The 22,303-nt window shown below is 34.8% G+C and overlaps 1 protein-coding gene across 6 annotated transcripts in view; it reads right to left on the minus strand.

Moving 5' to 3' along the window:
* Positions 1–22,303, minus strand: part of DMXL1 (Dmx like 1) — a 125,010-nt gene that overhangs the window by 29,158 nt on the left and 73,549 nt on the right. For 4 of the 6 annotated variants that reach the window (XM_070465131.1, XM_070465130.1, XM_070465135.1 and 1 more), the window contains exons 30-35: positions 17,983–18,125; positions 14,453–14,538; positions 13,075–13,276; positions 11,694–11,811; positions 8,556–8,618; positions 2,425–2,511 (exon numbers count right to left, since the gene is read on the minus strand). In XM_070465131.1, the coding sequence (XP_070321232.1) occupies positions 2,425–2,511; positions 8,556–8,618; positions 11,694–11,811; positions 13,075–13,276; positions 14,453–14,538; positions 17,983–18,125 (699 nt within the window). The remainder of the gene's footprint in view (positions 1–2,424; positions 2,512–8,555; positions 8,619–11,693; positions 11,812–13,074; positions 13,277–14,452; positions 14,539–17,982; positions 18,126–22,303) is intronic. The other 2 variants (XM_070465133.1, XM_070465132.1) reach the window with 1 other exon arrangement.

Here is a 22,303-nt window from a genome sequence, read left to right on the forward strand (position 1 = left end):
GAAGAAATAATGGTGAATTATTCAAATAAGATGGTATTGCTTTTTCCTAAAGCCTTTCAATCTTAGGCAAGACAAACAGAATTTGGGAAGGGGTCACCAAGAAAAGGTGATGAAATAAGTATTTCAGAAAAAAATTATCAGTGAAAAGCTGGTCAGATTAAATGACAAAACTTTCAACATCTACAAATTTTAAAAGTGTATCTTTAAAGAAAAAAAGGAAGATTATTGATAGCAAAGAGAAAACAGGACTAGTATTTCAATTATGCAAAATTCTAATACAAACTGAGACTGAAAAAAATTGAGACTCCAGAGATACGTGGAAAAAAGGAAATTAACTACACTGCCGGAAGGTAATTCTCCATGTGACTCTCTACTTCTGTGTGTCTTGTGAGTTAGTCAATGACTGTCTTTGTTTCACAGTATTATTATCAGGATGCCTATATAGCTACAGTCTCTCCCTCCAGATCAAAAGGCAGATATGCATACTGTCCATTAGAAAAGATTTGGGTTCCCTGAACTCACTGTTCTCTGCCTGTAATGCAACACACTTTGTTTGGGTATCATCTGGCCCTCTTGCTGTCACTGTGGGAATTGCACCTTAGGGAACCAGAGCTAAAACGCTGATGTTCTAACTTTTGCTTTTGTTGTTAGTAATAAACTATACTTTGTCTCTGGTCCTGGAGTCTTCTGTCTTATAACAGTATCCATTAAACTGTGAAAGCTAAGTTGTTAGACTAAATGCAGTGGAGTATCTCAGATCCTTCACAGTGCTTGACACAGATAATCCACAACTACACAAATGAGGAAAAGTTCAATCTTATCAGCATTTTTAATTATTGCAATTTAAAGCAAGACATTATTTCTTAGCTACAAATTTAGCAAAGATGTAAAAATTTAACAAAATAACTGGAGAAATAAAAATTAAACAAGTACACCCTTACAGAGTCAACAGAAGACTCTGTATTACTATTATGAGGATGACCAACTAGTTACATAAATTCAAGTAAGAGAAAAAAGCTAGTCTGTTTTATAACACAAAATATTAAAATCTTATTTTCTTCAGTAGAAAGAAGGTATTAGTTGTGTATAGATAATAATTTTATATTTGTATTTCACATGTATATATCATATTATTTAAATAGCACATCATGAGAACTGCCTGGCTAAGGGGCTAATTCCAACTTGCCTGCTATGAACAGAACTAGTCATTGATCAGGAGAGTCTAGGAGGAAATGAGACAAGGAACCCAGGCAAAGATGAGGAAAGAATGACAAAGGAACTATCTAGATAAAATTAAAGAAAAGACAGACAAGCATAGGACGATGAAGAACCAATTGGTGAATGATTATTGAATGGGTAATGCCATAGGATCTGATCTAAATAATATTTTGAAGTTATGAATACATGAAAAAGTGTGTGTGTGTATATATATATATATATATTTATGTATCGAAGGCAGGAGAAGAGGACGACAGAGGATGAGATGGTTGGATGGCATCACCGACTCAATGGACCTGACTTTGAGTAAACTCCCGGAGTTGGTGATTGGCCATGGAGGCCTGGAGTGCTGCAGTCCATGGGGTCACACAGAGTCAGACAGGACTGAGTGACTGAACTGAACTGATACATATACACACACATATCTAGATATATATCTCCTTTATGCTAATGGTAGTAAAAGGAAATGAGTAACTAGAAGCTTTTATACATTTTTTAGTAATGCAGTTAGGCGAGATAGGAGGGGAAAAGGCTAAGACAAATTTCAACCATGGACCACTGTACCTAAGGCTACCTCTTCTATAAGTAGCTTATAGACATCTCTATGGAGGATGCTGTGTAGAAGGATAAGGGATACAAAGCAAACACTCTAGTTGGGTAGCTATTATAGCTGAAAGCTAAAGAGGAAGACTTTCTGTGAGTCACATTTAAGCTTAATTTTGATCTAAGAATCACATTCAACATATTCATATAAGAAAGACAGAAAACATTTTCTTTGGATTAATTGGATGTGTTGTATAAATTGTAAAGGCAGGGGACTTAACCTGGTGGTCCAGTGGTTAAGAATCCATGTTTCCACTGCAGAGGGTGTGAGTTCGATCCCTAAATAGGGAACTAAGATTCCACATGCCCTGCTGCATGGCCAAAAAATAAAAATAAGATACAACAATTCTCAAGGCAACTGCATGTGTAAATACTTGAGACTTCCCTCTGTTTAGTAATAAAGCATTTTATCTGCTATATATCCAAAGTCAAATAAATTATCAAGCAATATAATCTTACATAATAAAAATTTACTCAGGTTGCAATTTAGGGACTAGAAAAATAGCTTTGAGAAAGGGAAACAATGCTACTAGATAAACTGACAGAATAGGAGACATTCTCTAACTATGAATACTTAATTTTTAAAAAAGTCAATGTACTTACTTTATTAACAGCAAAGGCAGTAATGATATCAGATTCCTTATGAATAATTCTTGCTTTACCTCCAGGATATCCCAAATCTGCTTCTATCTACATGGAGGGAAAAAAGATACAATTTTAGTAATATGAAAAAGAAATACGCCGGTCTTTCATGTAATACTTGCACAAATTAAGAAGCTTTTTAGAGAATTCAAATCTAAAGGTACTAATTTACATGCTAATTATTTCTGAAACAAAATTTGGCAAGGGGAAATGACATCTTTACAAGTTTGCTTTTTCACATATAGAAACATAATTGATAAACAACTCCAGTAACCACTTATATTCTTAAGGTGCAATAAGATAATTTAAGACATTCTAATTATTAAAATAAAATAAATTTACCACACTTCTTAAGTTTATAATCCTTTGATAATATTTTAGAAGTATAAAAAAGCCAGAGGATAAATATTTGAGGTTTTGCAGACCAATAGAGTCATGCTGCATATTCTTTTTTTAAAAAACCTTTCAAAAATATAAAAACCATTCTTAGCTCATGATCTACAGAAGAACAGGCAGGACACAGCCAGCTGAATATATTTTACTGACTCTGTCCTAAAATAACTTTCTAGTTATAAAATAAACCTGAAACCCTGAAAGGCATAATAATTTACCCAAGTTAGTAATCATTTTAATAGCTGAATAGACCATAATCCAATATACGTTAGATGAGGGAAACGTATTTGACCTTTTGCTTATACCACAGAAGGCAAATACATCTTTCAACTTAGAAGAGAGTATTGTATAAAATTAAAATTTACTAAAATAATCAGAGGTAAAATGAAGAGGCAATTGTTAAGAGTTGGAGATGTTACTTATTGCACTATGATTCATTTTATTCTCCCTAATCTTCAATCTTTAAAATGAATTACTATAAAATGTTTTATAACTCATTGTGAAGTACAGAAGTTATTAATTTGAAATTAGAAAACAAATTTAATTCCTGGAAAATTTAAATAAAATATCACCAATCCCCATCCACTGTTTGACCACAGAACTGAGTAGGGTTAGCAGTATTTTTAAAAATGGCAACTAAGATGACAGTTCATTTACAAAGTTGAAAGAGACTTATAATTAAACCAAAATAACTATATGCAATCAAAATTCACAGTCACTGGATTGAAAAATGTCAAATATAACCTTAAATGCAACTGGCTAACAAATATAAACTTCACTGCTCATACAAACATTTTGGTTGATCTGAAGGTCAACTTCTTTTCTAAATAAAGTCTTACCTGTCTGAGGCCCATCATCCAGTAACAATGTCTAAGTCAAATTTTGTAATTCCATGACTAAAATTCCAAATTAACTACCTATTTGCCTGGTATGCAAAGTATACTAAGTGTTTACTATTGGGCTTTTTAAGAAATTACATATAAAGACAAATAGTATTTCCATGGAATAGAGCAATATGCTATTTGCTGGTAAGGAGTGGATGGGTGGGTACTGTCACCAGCAGAACAGTCTTCAAACTTCACTGTCATGGAGAGAAAAGCAAGAAGTTCAAAAAAAGCTTCTTTGGTATGGAAATACATTCCTGTCCTCTCATTATCTAGATTTACCAAAATATTGTTTCTCAGTAGTGTGGTCCCAAGATGACCTGCATGAGAATCAACTACAGGGGGTGGAGTGGAATAGGGGAAATGGTGTTTAGCATTAAGAGTTTATGCATATTTAATTTTGAGAACAATCACAAGTTGTAGGAGATGAGTTTGGAGAAGCAGCAGGTTTGGTTTGTACAGAGCCTTAAAAGCCATAATAAAGAATCCAGTTTTCACTTTAAAGCTAGAAAAACACTGGAAGGTTTTGGTAATTCTGGATGTTGTAGGGCAAAACACAAAGGGTAAGAGATTGGCTGCTAGGAAATGAGTTAAGAGGCTACTACAATAGCTGAAGTGAGAGGCAGTGTGGATTTGTTTAGGGTAGTAGAATAGTGGTAGTGATTAAGTGGTTAGAATTAAGATAAATTTTCTCAATGGGCTGAAACTGCAGTATGAGTATTAGAGGAAGCAAGGATGACTCCTCGTTTTCAGATCTGTCTCAATAAAGGATACTGGTTGAAAGTGAAGGAAAGAGTGGGTTTAGGCTGGAATTAGGGGGAGACAGAAAATTCTGTGTTTTGACATTCAGGGGGAGGCAACTATTAGGTTATATATGCAAGTCTGGAATTCATGAAATGAGTAGGAATACTTAGGAATTATCAATAATTATTATCATAATTACTGATAATAGTTATCAGTAATTCCTAAGTATTCCTACTCATTATTCCTAAATATTAGGAATAATTAAGATTATCAGCCAATGGATGATATTTAAGCTATCAGATAAGCCAAAGAAAAAGTAAAGATAGGAAGAGAGAAGGTTAGAGAAGTCCTTCAATATTCCACATCTCAAAGGTATGAAAAATAGACTGGGCATTTCAGGACTGGGAAATAGCACTGGGAAAGAGAAATACTGACAGTGAATACACTGACAGAACAGGAAACATTCTCAAACTATGACTACTTGGTAATCAAAGATGACATTATGGGAACCAAGAGTTTCAAAAAAGTAGCTGAGATTAACACTACCAAAGGATACTAAAAAGTTGAATTTTATAAAGACAGAGAATTGACTACTGCCATCAGCGTAGTCACACACTAGGACAATCACAGTGGAGCAGGCTAAAGATAACACCTAACTAGGGTAGAGGAACACGTGGCATATGGTGAACAGGGAAGGAAGTCCACTGGGGGATGTTCATAGGGGCATTCAACTGAGTGGATAATGTTTTATTTCTGAAACTGGGTAGTTCCTACATGGCACCTGCAATATTACTCTTTAAGTTTCATTCTTGAATGACTTTACAGGCAACTCTATAAATGAATTTTCCTAGATAAAGGCTTAGAGAAATAAGGTGATAGACTCAAAGATAGATTTTTTTTTGGTTTTCATATTAAAGACAATAAAATATATTTACTTATGTTGAGAATAACTTAGGTAAAAATTTATCATGGTGGTGAGATGAGGAATGAATACCGAAGCAAAGTTCTTGGGGAGGTAAGAGCAGACAGAATCAGTGCACAAGTGGAAGATTTGGCTTTGGATAAAACAGTATCAGATCATCTATTATGAGAGAAGGTGGAACAAAATATCTGCATATAGAACAGAAGTGAGATCTGGTGATGGGACAATATGATGGGCTAAATCTCTGCTGACTGTACTTATTTTGACAGAAAAACGAAGTCATCCATGGAAAGTAGTAAAGAAATACTGGAAAGCTGAGATAAAAGGGAAAAAGTAGGGACAATGAAAAGAGAGTGAAGAAAAAATTATGGTAGGATAGTTTAATTTGAGATTTGTGACTATAAATTTTAAATAAGGCAAGTCCCCATGGTTTGTGCTTTTACTTCATCCATGTTCAGCTACTTGGGTGCAGACATAGAGTAGATTGAGAGCTAGGTTTAAACAGGTTTGGGAATTTTGAAGGCAAGTACAGTGTAGAGAGAAAAGGGCAAAAAGGTTGAGGAGGTCTGCAAGGGATTGATCATAATGAGAGAGCTTCCCTGGTGGCTCAGATGGTGAGGGCTCATGGAATCAAAGCTGGGAAAGGAAGGAAGTGGGGACATGACATGAAGTGAAGTGAAGAGAAGAGAAGTCACTCAGTCGTGTCCAACTCTTTGCGACCCCGTGGACTGTAGCCTACCAGGCTCCTCTGTCCATGGGATTTTCCAGGCATGAATACTGAAGTGGGTTGCCATTTCTTTCTCCAGGGGATTTTTCCGACCCAGGGATCGAACCTGGGTCTCCTGCATTGTAGGCAGACACTTTACCGTCCAAGCTACCAGGGACATGATACTAGCAAATAAAAATATGGAACTCGTGTGTGCTACAAACATTAAAAGTCATACAACATAAAATCAGAGTAAAAAAATCACAATGAATATGATCTTAAAGGTCTTCTTAAATAAGGTTTCAAGTCATGCTTATAAAATGTGATTGGGCTGGATATATGAGGGGGAAATCCAAGTATTAGTGCTAAAAGAGATTTTATGAGATTATGCAGATAAAAAAGTTAACCAAAGAATTACCATATGATCCAGCAATTCCACTCCTCAGTATCCACACAAAGAAATGAAAGCAGAGACTGGAAGAGATCTTTGCATACCAATGCTCACAGCAGTACTACCCAGAATAGCCAAAAGATGGGATACAACCCAAATGCTCATTAACAGATGAACAGATGAACAGAATATGCTATATATACACAATAGGATATTATTAACCTTGAAAAGAAACAAAGTTCTGATATATGCTGCGACATGGATGAACCTTGAAGATGTTAGACTAAATGAAATAAGCCAGTCACAAAAGGACAAATATTCTATGATTCCAAGTATAATGGGTACTGAGGGTAGTAAAATCCTGGGGCTGGAGCACTGTTTAACAGGTAAAGAGCTTCATTTTAGGAAAATGAAGAAGTTCTAGGGATGGATGTCATGATGATTGCACTACCATATTTAGTGTACTTAATGTCACTGAACTGTATACTGAAAACAATTAAAATGGTAAATGTTATACACATATTTTATCACAATTTTTTTAAAAAAGAAATTTTATGCAGAAACTGATCTGAATAGTATTTGGGTTCCACAAGGCTTTCTGTAGGAATTGGAGAAGAAGGAAAACCTCTAACAGACTAAATCCAGGACTCTACTGCTATTTCAATTAAAGCAGCAGCATGTTTAAAACTATCAACTCTCATTTTTACAAGTTGAAGCCTTAGTAAATGAGACTTCAAGAGTGGAATGACCTCAGTGTCACACAACAGATCTATGGAAAGTTCTCATTAGTGGTTTTCAATTACTACAACCTGCAATATAAAGCTGTATGCCCACAGTACTTCAGCACTACCCTAATGATTTAATAAAACAAACATGAAGATGAGCTCTAAAAAAAATCAAAGGCATAACAGAAGGAAATGGAAGCAACTGGATGAATATAAAATGACATCAATACTCAAAGAATTAGGGAATATAAATATTAAGAAATAATTTTGTTTTCAAGATTATAGCAGAGAAATGAGAGATAATATCACCACAGATTCTACTGTGTATTAAAAAGATATGGGAAAACTATTAATAACTTTAACCAATAAATTTCACAACTGAAATGAAGCACAAAAATTTTTTAAAACGTATGGACTAAGAAAGTTCACTCAAGAAGAAATAGATAGCTTGAACTACCCTGTATCTGTTAAAAAACAGAAGCTGTAGATTTAAAAACTCCAGGCCCAGATAATTTCCCTGGTGAATTCTATCACACACACAGTTATTCAATATTCTTTGCCTGGTAATCATTAAAAACACCTGGGAGTTATTTTATGATTGTACAAAGTCTCACCCTATCTGCTCTTGTTCTCAAGTACCTTGAGTACCTACTATGCATAAGGCAATGTGCTATATGCTACTGGTACTAGTAAAATAAATGCTGTGTGTATGTTAGTTACTCAGCAGTGTTCAACTCCTTGTGACCCCATGGACTGCAGCCCGCCAGGCTCCTATGTCCATGGAATTCTGCAGGCAAGAATACTGAAGTGGAATATTGCCATTCCCTTCTCCAGTGGATCTTTCCAACCCAGGGATTGAACCTGGGTCTCCTGCACTGCAGCCGGAGTCTTTACCATCTGAGCCAAAATAAATGCTACATAATATTATTTTATATATTTTAAGTAATCACAATCACAGAAGAGAATTTTAACTTCAAAAGTGATACTTGGAGAAATAGAACAATACTACTATAATTCTATAATACCTGCTATAATTATGTTTTATTGAGAACTTTAGTTTTATTTACTCATAAATTTGTAGCCAAAACAGGATACATTCAACTCTGTTTAAAATTGCATTCTCTTAAAAACAAAACAGAACATTTTCTTATGGTTATAATTTTTAACCTGTTAAAAAAAAGTAATTTGAGTAATTAATTACTTTAAAAAGTAATGCAACAATTTAATTGCATTGGAAACAAAGTCCAGTCCAGAACTAAAATGCAAACACTTTGTTTTTCTCATTAAAGAATGCAATTTCTAATTTCAGTTGAATGATATTTTGTACCTTATTGATGTTTGGCTCCTCCATCATAGAATTTTTGATGGTTTCACAGTTGTCCTCTAATGACTTCATCAAGAAAGAATAATCATATGACAAAGAGTAAAGATGAGATGTAACATGTAAAATACTGGGGATATTTCTTTTTATTTTTAACCAAATTTACTATAAAACAATACTGAACTCTCTTTTAAAATCTCACACTTTAAACGAAGTATGTGTGGAGAGGCATGATTGGGGGTTGGAGAAACAATCACTATAAATTTTATTCTATTTCCTAAGAAATTTTTACTCACTTCACTCATTTGAAATGTTGACACTAAAGCAAGATTAAGTCCAGAGTACTTTACACTACAAATTTCAGAGCTACTAGTGCCAGAGCATTATCAAATGAAAATTGAAGTCAAACTGTTCTCTTACACACTATTAAGTCTTGTCTCCATTATGATATCTCATTCCTCAAGGAAAATCTCCTCATCAGAAACTTTGATTTCAAGATTTCTAACTCCTTCTATTGACTTAGCCAGAAATAGTCAATAAAATGCTTGGAACCACATATTTAAAGAGGATATTAGCACTTGTTAAAGAAGGAGATGGTTCAGGACCTTAAGTTCTTAGAAAATGAAACAAAACAAAAAAAGAAACTGAGGATCAAGATGACAGCTGTCAAGCATTTTTTGGGGGTTGGGACTGATTATGATATAGTCTATTTGCAGCTATCTATATTTGTATTTTACTTTTAAATAAGTACAAACAGTGAAGGACTTCTCTTTTTAAAACGTATGTGCCAGCAATATATATTATATAGGAAAAGAAAAGATCTGAGGATACACCAGAACTTTCATGTCAGATGAAGGAAATTTCATCTCCAAACACATATAGGAATAAAGAAACAGCAGCACCCTCAGAATACTCTCCAACTTCTACTGTAAATACAGGGCCTGTCATGTATCTATTTTCTAACCATCTGAGAAGTCACGGAGACTTGGGCTCAACCATTTAAGTATAATCATCATTTTATAAAACAGAGAGATGGAAGGTAATTTTGAAAATACTATATGAAGCCAGTCAACTTTCCAGTAAAGATTAAATAATTTTGTACCAACTCTATAAAGTTAATATTTTATTTAATTCCATTTAATATATATTTTACTAGGTAAAATTTTTCTTCTCATATTTCCTTCATGAAAATGTAATTATCACTGTTTAGAAAAAAACAATAAAGCAGTAACAATAAATTTCTCATAACTGCCATTAATCATGCTAGGTTTTAAGTAAGTTAAATCTGCTAATCAAATACTGAAAAGTGTATTATATTTATTTTAGAGATTATAAAAACTAAAACCAGAGAAAATATTTAGCTAAATAACTAAAATCTTTTATAGTCTAGCATCCATATTCATGATTTTTATAAAATAATTATGATACAAAAATAACTAAAATTTTCTTAAGATATTATGAAACTCCTAAGAAAGCTAAGAATAAAACAGCAGATGAATTTAACAGGTACATCTATATTCATTTGTCATTACCATTCCTTATGCATTCTGGCTTAGTTATGCTCTATTCCCTTAATGATTCTATTTCCTGATTCAACTAGACAATCTAGTAGTAAACTAGTTTTTTGTTTTGAGAATGATTTCATTTCCCAAATGCACTAAATATATCAGTAGTGGAGAAATGTTTTTACTTTCACAACTATATTTATCAAATATGGCAATGGTTTTTAAAAAAATAATTTTGTACTTGAAATTACTATGCTAAATTTGCATGTTCATATTACAAGGTGCATCAAAGAAATCAAAGTAGTAATAACAAACATAGTAAAACATACTTTTTATTCAGGATGCAGCAGTGCTTTGTATATCATTACCAGGAAGCTTTACCTTGCAATATATTATTTTAGTCAAAGGTACATTTAAAATAAGAAACATTACCTTACCAGTAAACACATTCTAATTACTCCGACACTCTTATATAGCACAACTTTCAATTTTATTTATCCAAATATTTTCTTCAACTGTTTTAAAGTAATACATATATTAAATATTTAAGATATGTCTCAGCAAAGGTTAAAAAGAAATATGTTAACTTGTGCTATATTTAATTGTATCTATTGTTTGACTAGACATGTATCAAAAGTCTTCTAAGTTAGCAAGAATACTATGTATTTTGTTTCCTGACTTGGCTAATTCAAATATATTTATATAATCAGGCAAACAGTAAATAACAACACACGCCGTCGCCTCGAACAAATTAGTTATTAAACTGACAGGCAAGACATAAGTAATTTTCCTTTTCCAATAAGGTTAGATGTCATCTTGCTTTTTGCTAACTTGTCTTTAAGAAGCCATTCTATTTCCTCATTTTTCCAACTGAAATGTCTTCCTTTTTTCCTCTCACTTCAAAAACTGAAAAGCCTGCTTTCAAATTAGTTCACAGCTTCTCAAAGTGTGATCCACAAACCAGCCACCAATCTTGAACTCTCTGTTACCGATACATGAGAAAATAAGCAATTAACTACATCACTAAACCCACTGCTTAATTTATACAATACTTCTTAATAGAAAAATTATTTCAAAGAAGGAAGCAATATGTTAATTTATATTCCACTACAAGTTCCCCATATCAAATTGGACTTATGAGTAGCACTGAACTAAATGAGATAAATAATCTGTATTATAATACTAGGGTACAATCAACCAATTGCAGTATAATTATAAACTGAGATTATAAAATTGTACTAAGTATAATCAATATAATAAAAAGAAAATGTACATATTTGATATGTTTTCAGTATAAAAACCCAGCTTCAATGAAATTTCTAAGATAAACTTTATCACATGAAAAGGATGGGAAATTTCCCCTTTGTCTCAAATGGTAGTCATGACAACTCAAAATCAGAAAACAAGATACAGAATTCTAAGTTAAACAGTATCTTTTGGGGGGGGAAAAAGTCCCAACTACATCTGAATTAGCTACTTTAAACTAGTGAGGAAAATACCAACTCTCTCTATGCATTAACATACATGTTTATGACATAAAAAATGAATTTTTATAAAAGTCTGTAAAATACAACCTACTTTTTATAGTTAAAAAAACAAGCCATTAATAAAACAGCAAACGAGTTTTATTTATACAGACCTCATTCAGACACCTCTTCTTTGTGAATATATTTCTGATAAAGGTCTCTTGAGTTTCTTCCTGCTTCACCAAGTACTGCCAAAGTCTCTTCACAGAGAGTGCCAGACGGTGTTTAGACCTACAGAGAAGCAATGTATCACTGTGCACTTCAGAGCCTTCTGAGTAACCTGATTACATGTCCTTGGTGCAATATGAATGATTATAATAAGAAGTTATCTAGAATCAGACCACATCATCTAGGGTAGCAATCAGTAATATTTTTCTTAAAAGAAGAGACAGTAAATATTTCAGGCTTTGTGGGCCATATGTTCTCTCCGACAACTACATAACTTCACCACTGAAGTGGGAAAGCATCCATAGGTAATACTAAAATGAAAGGGTGTGGCTATAAACCATAAACCTTTATTGACAACACAGAAAGAGGTGTGGATTTGGCCCCATGGTTTGCAGTTTGCTGACCTTTAACCTAAGAATGTAAGATCTAGCAAAAGAGGTATGCTTCCTAGAAGGGATCCAGAAACAAAGCCACTCAAAGTGCTGTCTGTGAACATGTACTAGCCCATGAACTCTGTTACTAATGAGCAATGAGGGGAAGAGCCTGTGAAAGAATGGAAATCAACTATGTCACTAAGCCACAAAGTACACTGCTTATTCAGTTAACATTTCTGTAGTAATTTTCTTAAGGAAGCAAGCACTGCACTGATTTATCTTTTGGTGCAAATGCTTTATTTCTTCATGTACAGTAAAAAAAGTTTGCTAAAAAACTATTCCAAATAGCTCTGTTCCGAAGTAAGTGTCAGGAAACACTGGCCGACAGTTCAAATCCAGCCTACCTTTCATATTCAAAAATAAAGTTTATTGACTCCATTATATTTAGAATAGATAAGCAACAAGGACCCACTGTATAGCAAAGGGAACTGTGCTATAGCACATGGCTCAATATTCTGTAATAACCTAAATAAGAAAACAATTTTACAAAGTAATGGATACTTGTATGGGTATAAGTGAATTACTATGCTGTACATCTATAACTAACAGAGCATTGTTAATCAATCATACTCCTATATAAAACTTAAAAATATTTATTGGATCACAGCTATGCCCATTCACTTATTGTTTATGGTTGCTTTCACTCTCCAATGGCAGGGTTGAACAGCTCCAACAAGGACTGTAGGGCCAGCAAAGCCTAAAATATTTACTATATAAACCTTTGTCAGAAATGTTTGCTAACATCCAGACTACAATATTCATCACACAAAGACATAGATATGAGCCCAGAACAGCAAATTAAATGTAAGAAGCACTAAAACATTTTCTTCTTGAAATACCACTAACATTCTGACTTAGTAAAACTCAGAATAGTATCCATATGAAAACCTACTTGAAAGGAGTGTTTGTAGGTTCCAGCAAAGCTTTGTGGCGGAGAATTGCAGGACCTGCAGAAACACTCTCTTCAGAGGTATGACTGGCAATATAGTTTTGAGGTGGCCCCCCATGGATTTCAAGTCGTCGGAGAAGAACTTGTTCCCAGCACTGAAGAGTTTTTAGAACGGCATGACAAAGTGGTGAACTAACTGGAAGCTCTAAAAAGAGAAAATTGACCCACATTTATCTTCTGCAATAAAATGCTATATTCAGTCTTAAAAATGACTAAAATAAGATATACACATATTGGCAGAGGAGACATGAAAGAGAGGTGAGCACAGAAATCCGGAGGACTGAAAAGAAGGATGCTGTAAATCTGTACAGCATTTCAACATAATTAGTGGCCTAGGATAACAGAAAAAGGGCAATCTAGGTCAAAATTACATCATACCTTTATCACTAGAACTTGAAATAACATTTGCGACTTGTGATTTAAATAACTGCTATAGGAATTACTGCATCTGAGTTTAATTTCATATGAAAAAAATGTACCCGAGTATTATAAAAATATGTCTGGAAGGAAAATCAGTTGCTTTAAACCTTTGTATCAGCCCAATTTCTGTACAGCATATAACTTAGACTTCTTTTGAGAATTAAAATAATACGCAAGGTAAAAAAAAAAAGTGAAATAATACTTAATACAATACTGAACACTTTATATTCTACATTTCCATACTCCTAAGTCCTGATCCTACTTTCAGTCTTTAGCTGTTCCTGCTTTTTACCTTCAAAAATCTAAATAGTATGCTTACTGCAAATGCTTGAGTTTTTTCAAGTTTAGAAGTGATCTACTGATTTACTACTATGGAATATAAGAATAAACTCCCCCCCTCCATCAATCCAATATAGTCCATAATTTTTGGTTAAATTAGTATTTTAGCATCTACCTTGTATTATATATATGTGTATGTGTATATATATACATATATATACATATACACACACACACACACACACACACACACATATACATATAAAAGTACAGATCACAGCTAAACTACCTGGTATACTGCCATTAATTACTACATTTTTGGTTTTGTTTAGTCTCCTTTGTGTCTACAACTAGGAAATACCCAACTCTTTGGCCAGAGCTATAAACCCAGTCTCGGTGCAGTTAATCACATCAGCTTCACATTCCCTGCTTCCTTGGACCCTGTCTTTCTAACAGCAACTAACAATATGACAGACTCATTTATAGATGGTTGCTTTGGTTAAAAGAACCCAATCTTCTACCAGCAGGAAGTTACTAAACTTTTTCTCCACTACGTGAAAAAAATACAAAACAGTAAATCAAAAGCAATGGCAATATTAGTTCACGTCAAGGTATGTATTACCTGCAAGATCATGACCTGCGAAAGGATAGAAAGTCTTCAAATTGCTGAGCACCAGCTGCACCATTGCCAAACGCATCAATGACCAACTATAAATAAAGCAATAAATGTGTTAAAAATTTACTTAGGGATTGAGAAGACTACACTACTCTTTGTCCCAATAATTCACTACTAGGAATCTACCTTGAAAATATACCTCCACAAAAACAAAACAATATGCACATGCAATAACTCATGTCAGCATTATCTACAATAGCAAAAGAGTAGACACAACCGAATTATCCATCAGGAGAGTAATGACTGAATAACTAGCTTTGAATCATGGAATCTTTTAGGGTAGCCATAAAAAAAGAACAAAAAAGGATCTCTAAAAGTTAATATGAAGAGAACTTTAGCATGTATTAATAAATAAAAAGCAAGTTATAAACATTACATATAATACGGTACCTACTGCCCTCTGTGTAAGAAAGCAGCAGGAATAAGATTTTACATACACACAAGCTTATTTTTGAAAACAGAAGGATAAATCAGAAACTCATGAGTGTCTGTATATGGCATAAAGGAAGACTCAGCTGGAAGAGATCTGCTTCAGATTTGCTTTTTTTTTTTTTAATTAAACGAAGACATTTTTGCTTCTTTTTTTTCCGAGTGAAAAATTTACTCCTTAGAGTACTGGTTTTTATTACTCTAAATTGTCAAAAGTACACAATCAAAAATTAACTATGGAATTACTGTTATGGAAGGGAACTTAACAATTCAGATCTAGGTTATAACACATTATAATACACTAACCTACTAATTTCATATGCATTATTTTCAAAATTAAAAAATAAATTTTTTAAAGATTAAAATTAAATATTCCTTTGTCTGTTGCTTTGTTTGTTATTATTTTCTCTCATTCTGAAGGCTGTCTTTTCACCTTGCTTATAGTTTCCTTTGTTATGCAAAAGCTTTTAAGTTTCATTAGGTCCCATGTGTTTAATTTTGCTTTTACTTCCAATATTCTGGGAGGTGGGGCATAGAGGATCCTGCTGTGATTTATATAGGAGAGTGTTTTGCCTATGTTCTCCTCCAGGAGTTTTATAGTTTCTGGTCTTACATTTAGATCTTTAATCCATTTTGAGTTTATTTTTGTGTATGGTGTTAGAAAGTGTTCTAGTTTCATTCTTTTACAAGTGGTTGACCAGTTTTCCCAGCACCACTTGTTAAAGAGGTTGTCTTTTTTCCATTGTATATCCTTGCCTCCTTTGTCGAAGATAAGGCGTCCACAGGTATGTGGATTTATCTCTGGGCTTTCTATTCTGTTCCACTGATCTATATTTCTGTCTTTGTCCCAGTACCATACTGTCTTGAGGACTGTGGCTTTGCAGTAGAGCCTGAAGTCAGGCAGGTTGATTCCTCCAGTTCCATTCTTCTTTCTCAAGATTGCTTTGGCTATTTGAGGTTTTTTGTATTTCCATACAAATTGTGAAACTATTTGTTCTAGTTCTGTGAAGAATACTGTTGGAAGCTTGATAGGGATTGCATTGAATCTATACATTGCTTTGGGTAGTATACTCATTTTCACAATATTGATTCTTCCAATCCATGAACACAGTATATTTCTCCATCTATTTGTGTCCTCTTCGATTTCTTTCATCAGTATTTTATAGTTTTCTATGTATAGGTCTTTTATTTCTTTAGGTAGATATACTCCTAAATATTTTATTCTTTTTGTTGCAATGGTGAATGGTATTGTTTCCTTAATTTCTCTTTCTGTTTTCTCATTGTTAGTGTATAGGAATGCAAGGGATTTCTGTGTGTTAATTTTATATCCTGCCACTTTACTATATTCATTGATTAGCTCTAGTAATTTTCTGGTAGAGTCTTTAGGGTTTTCTATGTAGAGGATCATGTCATCTGCAAACAGGGAGAGTTTTACTTCTTCTTTTCCTATCTGGATTCCTTTTATTTCTTTTTCTGCTCTGATTGCTATGGCCAACACTTCCAAAACTATGTTGAACAGTAGTGGTGAGAGTGGGCACCCTTGTCTTGTTCCTGATTTTAGGGGAAATGCTTTCAATTTTTCACCATTGAGGGTGATGCTTGCTGTGGGTTTGTCATATATAGCTTTTATTATGTTGAGGTATGTTCCTTCTATTCCTGCTTTCTGGAGAGTTTTAATCATAAATGGATGTTGAATTTTGTCAAAGGCTTTTTCTGCATCTATTGAGATAATCATATGATTTTTATCTTTTAATTTGTTAATGTGGTGTATTACATTGATTGATTTGAGGATATTAAAGAATCCTTGCATTCCTTGGATAAAGCCCACTTGGTCATGATGTATGATTTTTTTTAATATGTTCTTGGATTCTGTTTGCCAGAATTTTGTTAAGGATTTTTGCATATATGTTCATCAGTAATATTGGCCTGTAGTTTTCTTTTTTTGTAGCATCTTTGATTAATCTCAAAAATATACAAGCAACTCCTGCAGCTCAATTTCAGAAAGATAAATGACCCAATCAAAAAACGGGCCAAAGAACTAAACAGACATTTCTCCAAAGAAGACATACAGATGGCTAACAAATACATGGAAAGATGCTCAACATCACTCATTATCAGAGAAATGCAAATCAAAATCACAATGAGATACCATTACACTCCAGTCAGGATGGCTGCTATCCAAAAGTCTACAAGCAATAAATGCTGGAGAGGGTGTGGAGAAAAGAGAACCCTCTTACACTGTTGGTGGGAATGCAAACTAGTACAGCCACTATGGAGAACAGTGTGGAGATTCCTTAAAAAACTGGAAATAGAACTGCCATATGACCCAACAATCCCACTCCTGGACATACACACAGAGGAAACCAGATCTGAAAGAGACACGTGCACCGCAATGTTCATCGCAGCACTGTTTATAATAGCCAGGACATGGAAGCAACCTAGATGCCCATCAGCAGATGAATGGATAAGGAAGCTGTGGTACATACACACCATGGAATATTACTCAGCCATTAAAAAGAATTCATTTGAATCAGTTCTAATGAGATGGATGAAACTGGAGCCCATTATACAGAGTGAAGTGAGCCAGAAAGATAAAGACCAATACAGTATACTAACGCATATATATGGAATTTAGAAAGATGGTAATGATAACCCTATATGCAAAACAGAAAAAGAGACACAGATGTACAGAACAGACTTTTGGACTCTGTGGGAGAAGGCAAGGGTGTGATGTTCTGAGAGAACAGCATCGAAACATGTATATTATCAAGAGTGAAACAGATCACCAGCCCAGGTTGGATGCATGAGACAAGTGCTCAGGGCTGCTGCACTGGGAAGACCCAGAGGGATGGGGTGGGGAGGGAGGCGGGAGGGGAGATCAGGATGGGGAATACATGTAAATCCATGGCTGACTCATGTCAATGTATGGCAAAAACCACTACAATATTGTAAAGTAATTAGCCTCCAACTAATAAAAATAAATGGAAAAAAAATGCAGTTACATAAAACAAACAAAAAATAAATAAATAAAATTAAATATTCCATACCTATATGAATTTGAGTTAGAATGTTCCTGGAGATGGAAATCTGAAGCTAAAACATCATCATCATCATCATCATCATCATCATCACTTTCCAGACTCTCCTCTGAATCATATTCAGCTCTACCTTGGGAAGCAGGTAGAAATGGCTAAAAGAAAAAAGTTATAGAATTTATTATCCAACTATATGACTTAATACATGCAATTATATAGCTTAGTATCAGCAATTTATCCCATTTTTGAGTACTTCATTATAAGAAAGTAAAGTAGCAAGTAATTGGCTGTTTCTTTTTTGACAGTCTATGCCTTCAATACCACTTCAGTTGGTTTCCTTATTTAGTCATCATATCAATAAAAAATTTATTCAGCATTCACGATGTATCAAAAGTATACTCAATATTAGAAAATTTAAGACATATACACAGTCACTGGTCTCACGTAACATATTTTAGTGGGGAAAAAAATAGGCAAATAATAGAAAACTAAATATAAATTGAATTTAGCTGTTATAAAGAAAAAAACAGCACTGGGAATAACAATATTAAAAAGAGTTGAGATAAGCTAACCATGAAAGGCCTCTTTAAAAGTGTAATTTAAGTGAGACTTAAAAGGACAAGAAGGAATAATCATATAATGAGAGGGAAGAAAAGCAGTTTAGGCAGTAGTAATAGTATGTAAAACGGCTTTAATAAAGGAAAAAAGTTTGGCATGGGAAAAAAGAAATTTGGCTGAAGGCTGCTAAAGCAAGAGGATAGTGTTGGCAAAAAAATAGACAAGAATAGCATGTAACAGATCAGGTAGGGTTTTTGAACAACACAGTAAAGAGTGTAATGGAATGCCAGCAATGAGTTTTAAGTAGAGTACAGGTATTGATATTTATACTTTTAAGAGTATCACTATGGCAGCCTTTTTTAGAGAAAAGTCAAATGGGAAGAGTAGAAGCGGGAGACATCAGAAACTAAGGCAAGAGCTGGCAGTCTGGATACAGGTGTCAGTCACGGAGATGAAGATAAATAACACATTCACAGTGTACTTGGGGGAATGCATTGATAGATTTACTGATCAATTTGGAAAGCAAGGGAAAGAGAAAGAGAAGACAATTTCTGGGTTTCTGCTTGAGCAACTACATGGATGAAGATGCTAATTACTAAAATGGGAAGACTCTAGTTGTGACAGGGGAAGTACTGAAGAAAATCAAAAACCCAAATCTTAAAGACCAAGATTCACAGGTCAGGTAGAAAAGGAAGGATAAAGAAAGAACATTTCAAAGGAATAAAGAGCAAATTTAGGAAGTAAACTAGAAGAGACTGGTATCAAGAGAATGAGATAAAAGTAATTCAAAATGGAGGAAATGGTCACGTGGTTGAACACTGCCAAGAGGTCAAGTAAGATGATGATAAAGAGGTTTCCATTACATTTGATAACAGATGGGTGCCACTTGAATCTTAGTAACAGCAGTTTCAGGGGGCAGTTGTGTCAGAAGTCATACAATGACTAAAAGTGAAGGGGACCTGTGGTAGTAAGAGAGATAATATGTGTACACTTTTGAAAAGTTGAAGGAGAATGAGCAGCAGAAAAATGGGATAACAGCTGGAAAAAACTGGGGGATCAAAGCAGAATTTGGGATGTGAGACAGCAGAGCACAATTCTGTTCTGATGGGAAAAGACAATAGAGAAGACAAGAGGCTAGAGAAGAAAAGCAAGGACAGGATTCAGACTAGCACTGGAGCCTTTGATAGGAAAGATGTTTCCTCAATAGTAAATAAGAGGAGAGAATAAGATGGGAGATTCATGACAGAGTGATGAAAGAATTTTGTCTGATTTTTTTTTTTTTTAATGACTTATGAGGTCATCAGTTGAGTGAGGATGAAAAGAAGAAATGTGGGAAATTTGAGAAGAAAACAAAATCTTGGATTCAAGGAAGCCCAATAAAGAAACACAGCAGGAGAAGCAGAACTTCTGGAAGAGCTGAGTGAATAGCTTGGTAGTCCTCTGCACAAAAAGAAGTAATGTGCTGCACGATGCTTAGTCGCTCAGTCATGTCTGATTCTTTGTGACCCCATGACTGTACCCTGCCAGGCTCCTCTGTACATGGGGATTCTCCAGGCAAGAATACTGGAGTGGGTTGCCTTTCCATTCTCCAGGGAATCTTCCCCACCCAGGGATCGATTCCCAGGTCTCCCGCACTGCAGGTGGATTCTTTACCATCTGAGCCACCAGGGAAACCCAAAAAAGTTGTCAAAAAACCATTTAAAGATACTGGAAACTGATCAAACACACAGAGAAGTATTTATTCAAGAAAAACTTCTGAGGGACTTGCATGGTGTTCCAGTAGTTAAGATTCTGCACTTCCACCTGCAGGGGTGCAGGTTCGATCCCTGGCTCAGGGAACTAGGATCCCGCATGTTGTGTGGCCAGGAGAAACAACAACAACAAAAACTCCTCAAGCTCTGGTAAAAGTGAGCACCTAGCATTTTGGCCAGGGGCTATTTCTAGCCTGACCCCTGCCCTCTGTGACTCATTTGTTCTATCAGTCTGTGAAGACAAAGAACTCTGCTGCCTGGCCAGAGAGGGCTGTCTTTAATAAGAATTCCATGCCCATAAAACCAGAGACAACTACAATTAGGAAGGATACATGCACCCCAATGTTCACTGCAGCACCATTTACAATAGCCAGGACATAGAAACAATCTAAGTAGTGTCTATCAGTAGATGAATAAATTAAAAAGATGTGGGGTATGTATGTGTGTGTATATATATAGAGAGAGCATGGAATTCTCAGTCATAAAAAAGAATGAAATAATGCTGAAGATGGACCTAGAGATTATCATAAGTGAAGTCAGAAAGAGAAAGACAGATACCATATGATATTACTCATAGGTGAAACCTAAAATATGATATAAATGAACTTATCCGTGAAACACAAATAGACTCAGACATAGAAAATAGACTTGTGGTTACCAAGATGGAGGTGGAGTGGGGAATGGGACTTTAGGATTAGTGGATGGAAACTATTATATAGAGAATGGGTAAACAAGGTCCTACTATATGGCACAGGGAACTATTAATATATTTAATATTCTGTGATTAAACCATAACCAAAAACATGAAAAAGAATGTAATATAACTGGATAACCTTGCTATAAAACAGAAATTAACACAACCTTGTAAATCAACTATACTTCAATAAATTAAAAAAAAAAAATTCTGTGCCCAGCAGCATTGTCAAAAACAAGAGTCTTCAGCAGCAAACAATTAGGGAAGGCCAGCCTGGAAAATCCCATGGATGGAGGAGCCTGGTAGGGTGCAGTCCATGGGGTCGCAAAGAGTCAGACACGACTGAGCAACTTCACTTTCACTTTTCACTTTCATGCACTGGAGAAGGAAATGGCAACCCACTCCAGTGTTCTTGCCTGGAGAATCCCAGGGACGGCAGAGCCTGGTGGGCTGCCGTCTATGGGGTTGCACAGAATCAGACACGACTGAAGTGACTTAGCAGCAGCAGCAACATCTCAGACAGGAAAGTATCTGCCTGTAATGAAGGAGACCTGGGTTCGCTCCCTGGGTGGGGAAGATCCCCTGGAGAAGAGAATGGCAACCCACTCCAGTTGCATCTGTTATTCTTGTCTGCAGAATTCCATGGATAGAGGAGCCTGCTGGGTAATAGTCCATGGGGTCACAAAGAATTGGACAGAACTGAGTAGACTAACACTTTCATATCTCAATTAGCCTGTGTTACACACTGGAACAAAGGCAGACCAGCCAGAAAATTAACCAAATCCAGGAACAAGACAACTAAAGAAGACCTTGCTAATCAAGAATCATATACCCAGCAAAAGGAAGTATGCTTCAAAAATGAAGATGAAATATACTCCAATATAAATAAAGCATATAATAAACATTTGTTGAATGAATCAATGCCTGCAAAAGGCAATGTGAAACAAGGTGATATAAATGCCCTTCTTTACCCTGAAGCATGTTGGATATGAGAAAAACAAAATCTACTGCCTAACAGGCCTCAGGGATTGGTGTCATTAGGAAATAGTGAGGAGTCAATTAACACAAGGTAGTAAGGAAAAAATCTAGAAGTTCAGAATGTGAGGAATTTGGCTGTCAACAGAAGAAGAAGAGGATATATACAAGAAGTTCTTGCTAGGCACAGTAGGACAAGAATGTAAAACTACAAATACAAGTTGAAACCATGCAAAGCAATGAAAAAACTACAAGTGTTCTGTGACTATTAACAAATTCATCAAAACACTAGAAACTCTTACAGTCAACTATAAATGTATAGGAAAAAGAAAATAGTAAAAACAATATTTATTTA

Source organism: Odocoileus virginianus, chromosome 3 (assembly GCF_023699985.2).
Source record: "Odocoileus virginianus isolate 20LAN1187 ecotype Illinois chromosome 3, Ovbor_1.2, whole genome shotgun sequence".
Classification (NCBI taxonomy): Eukaryota; Metazoa; Chordata; class Mammalia; order Artiodactyla; family Cervidae; genus Odocoileus; species Odocoileus virginianus.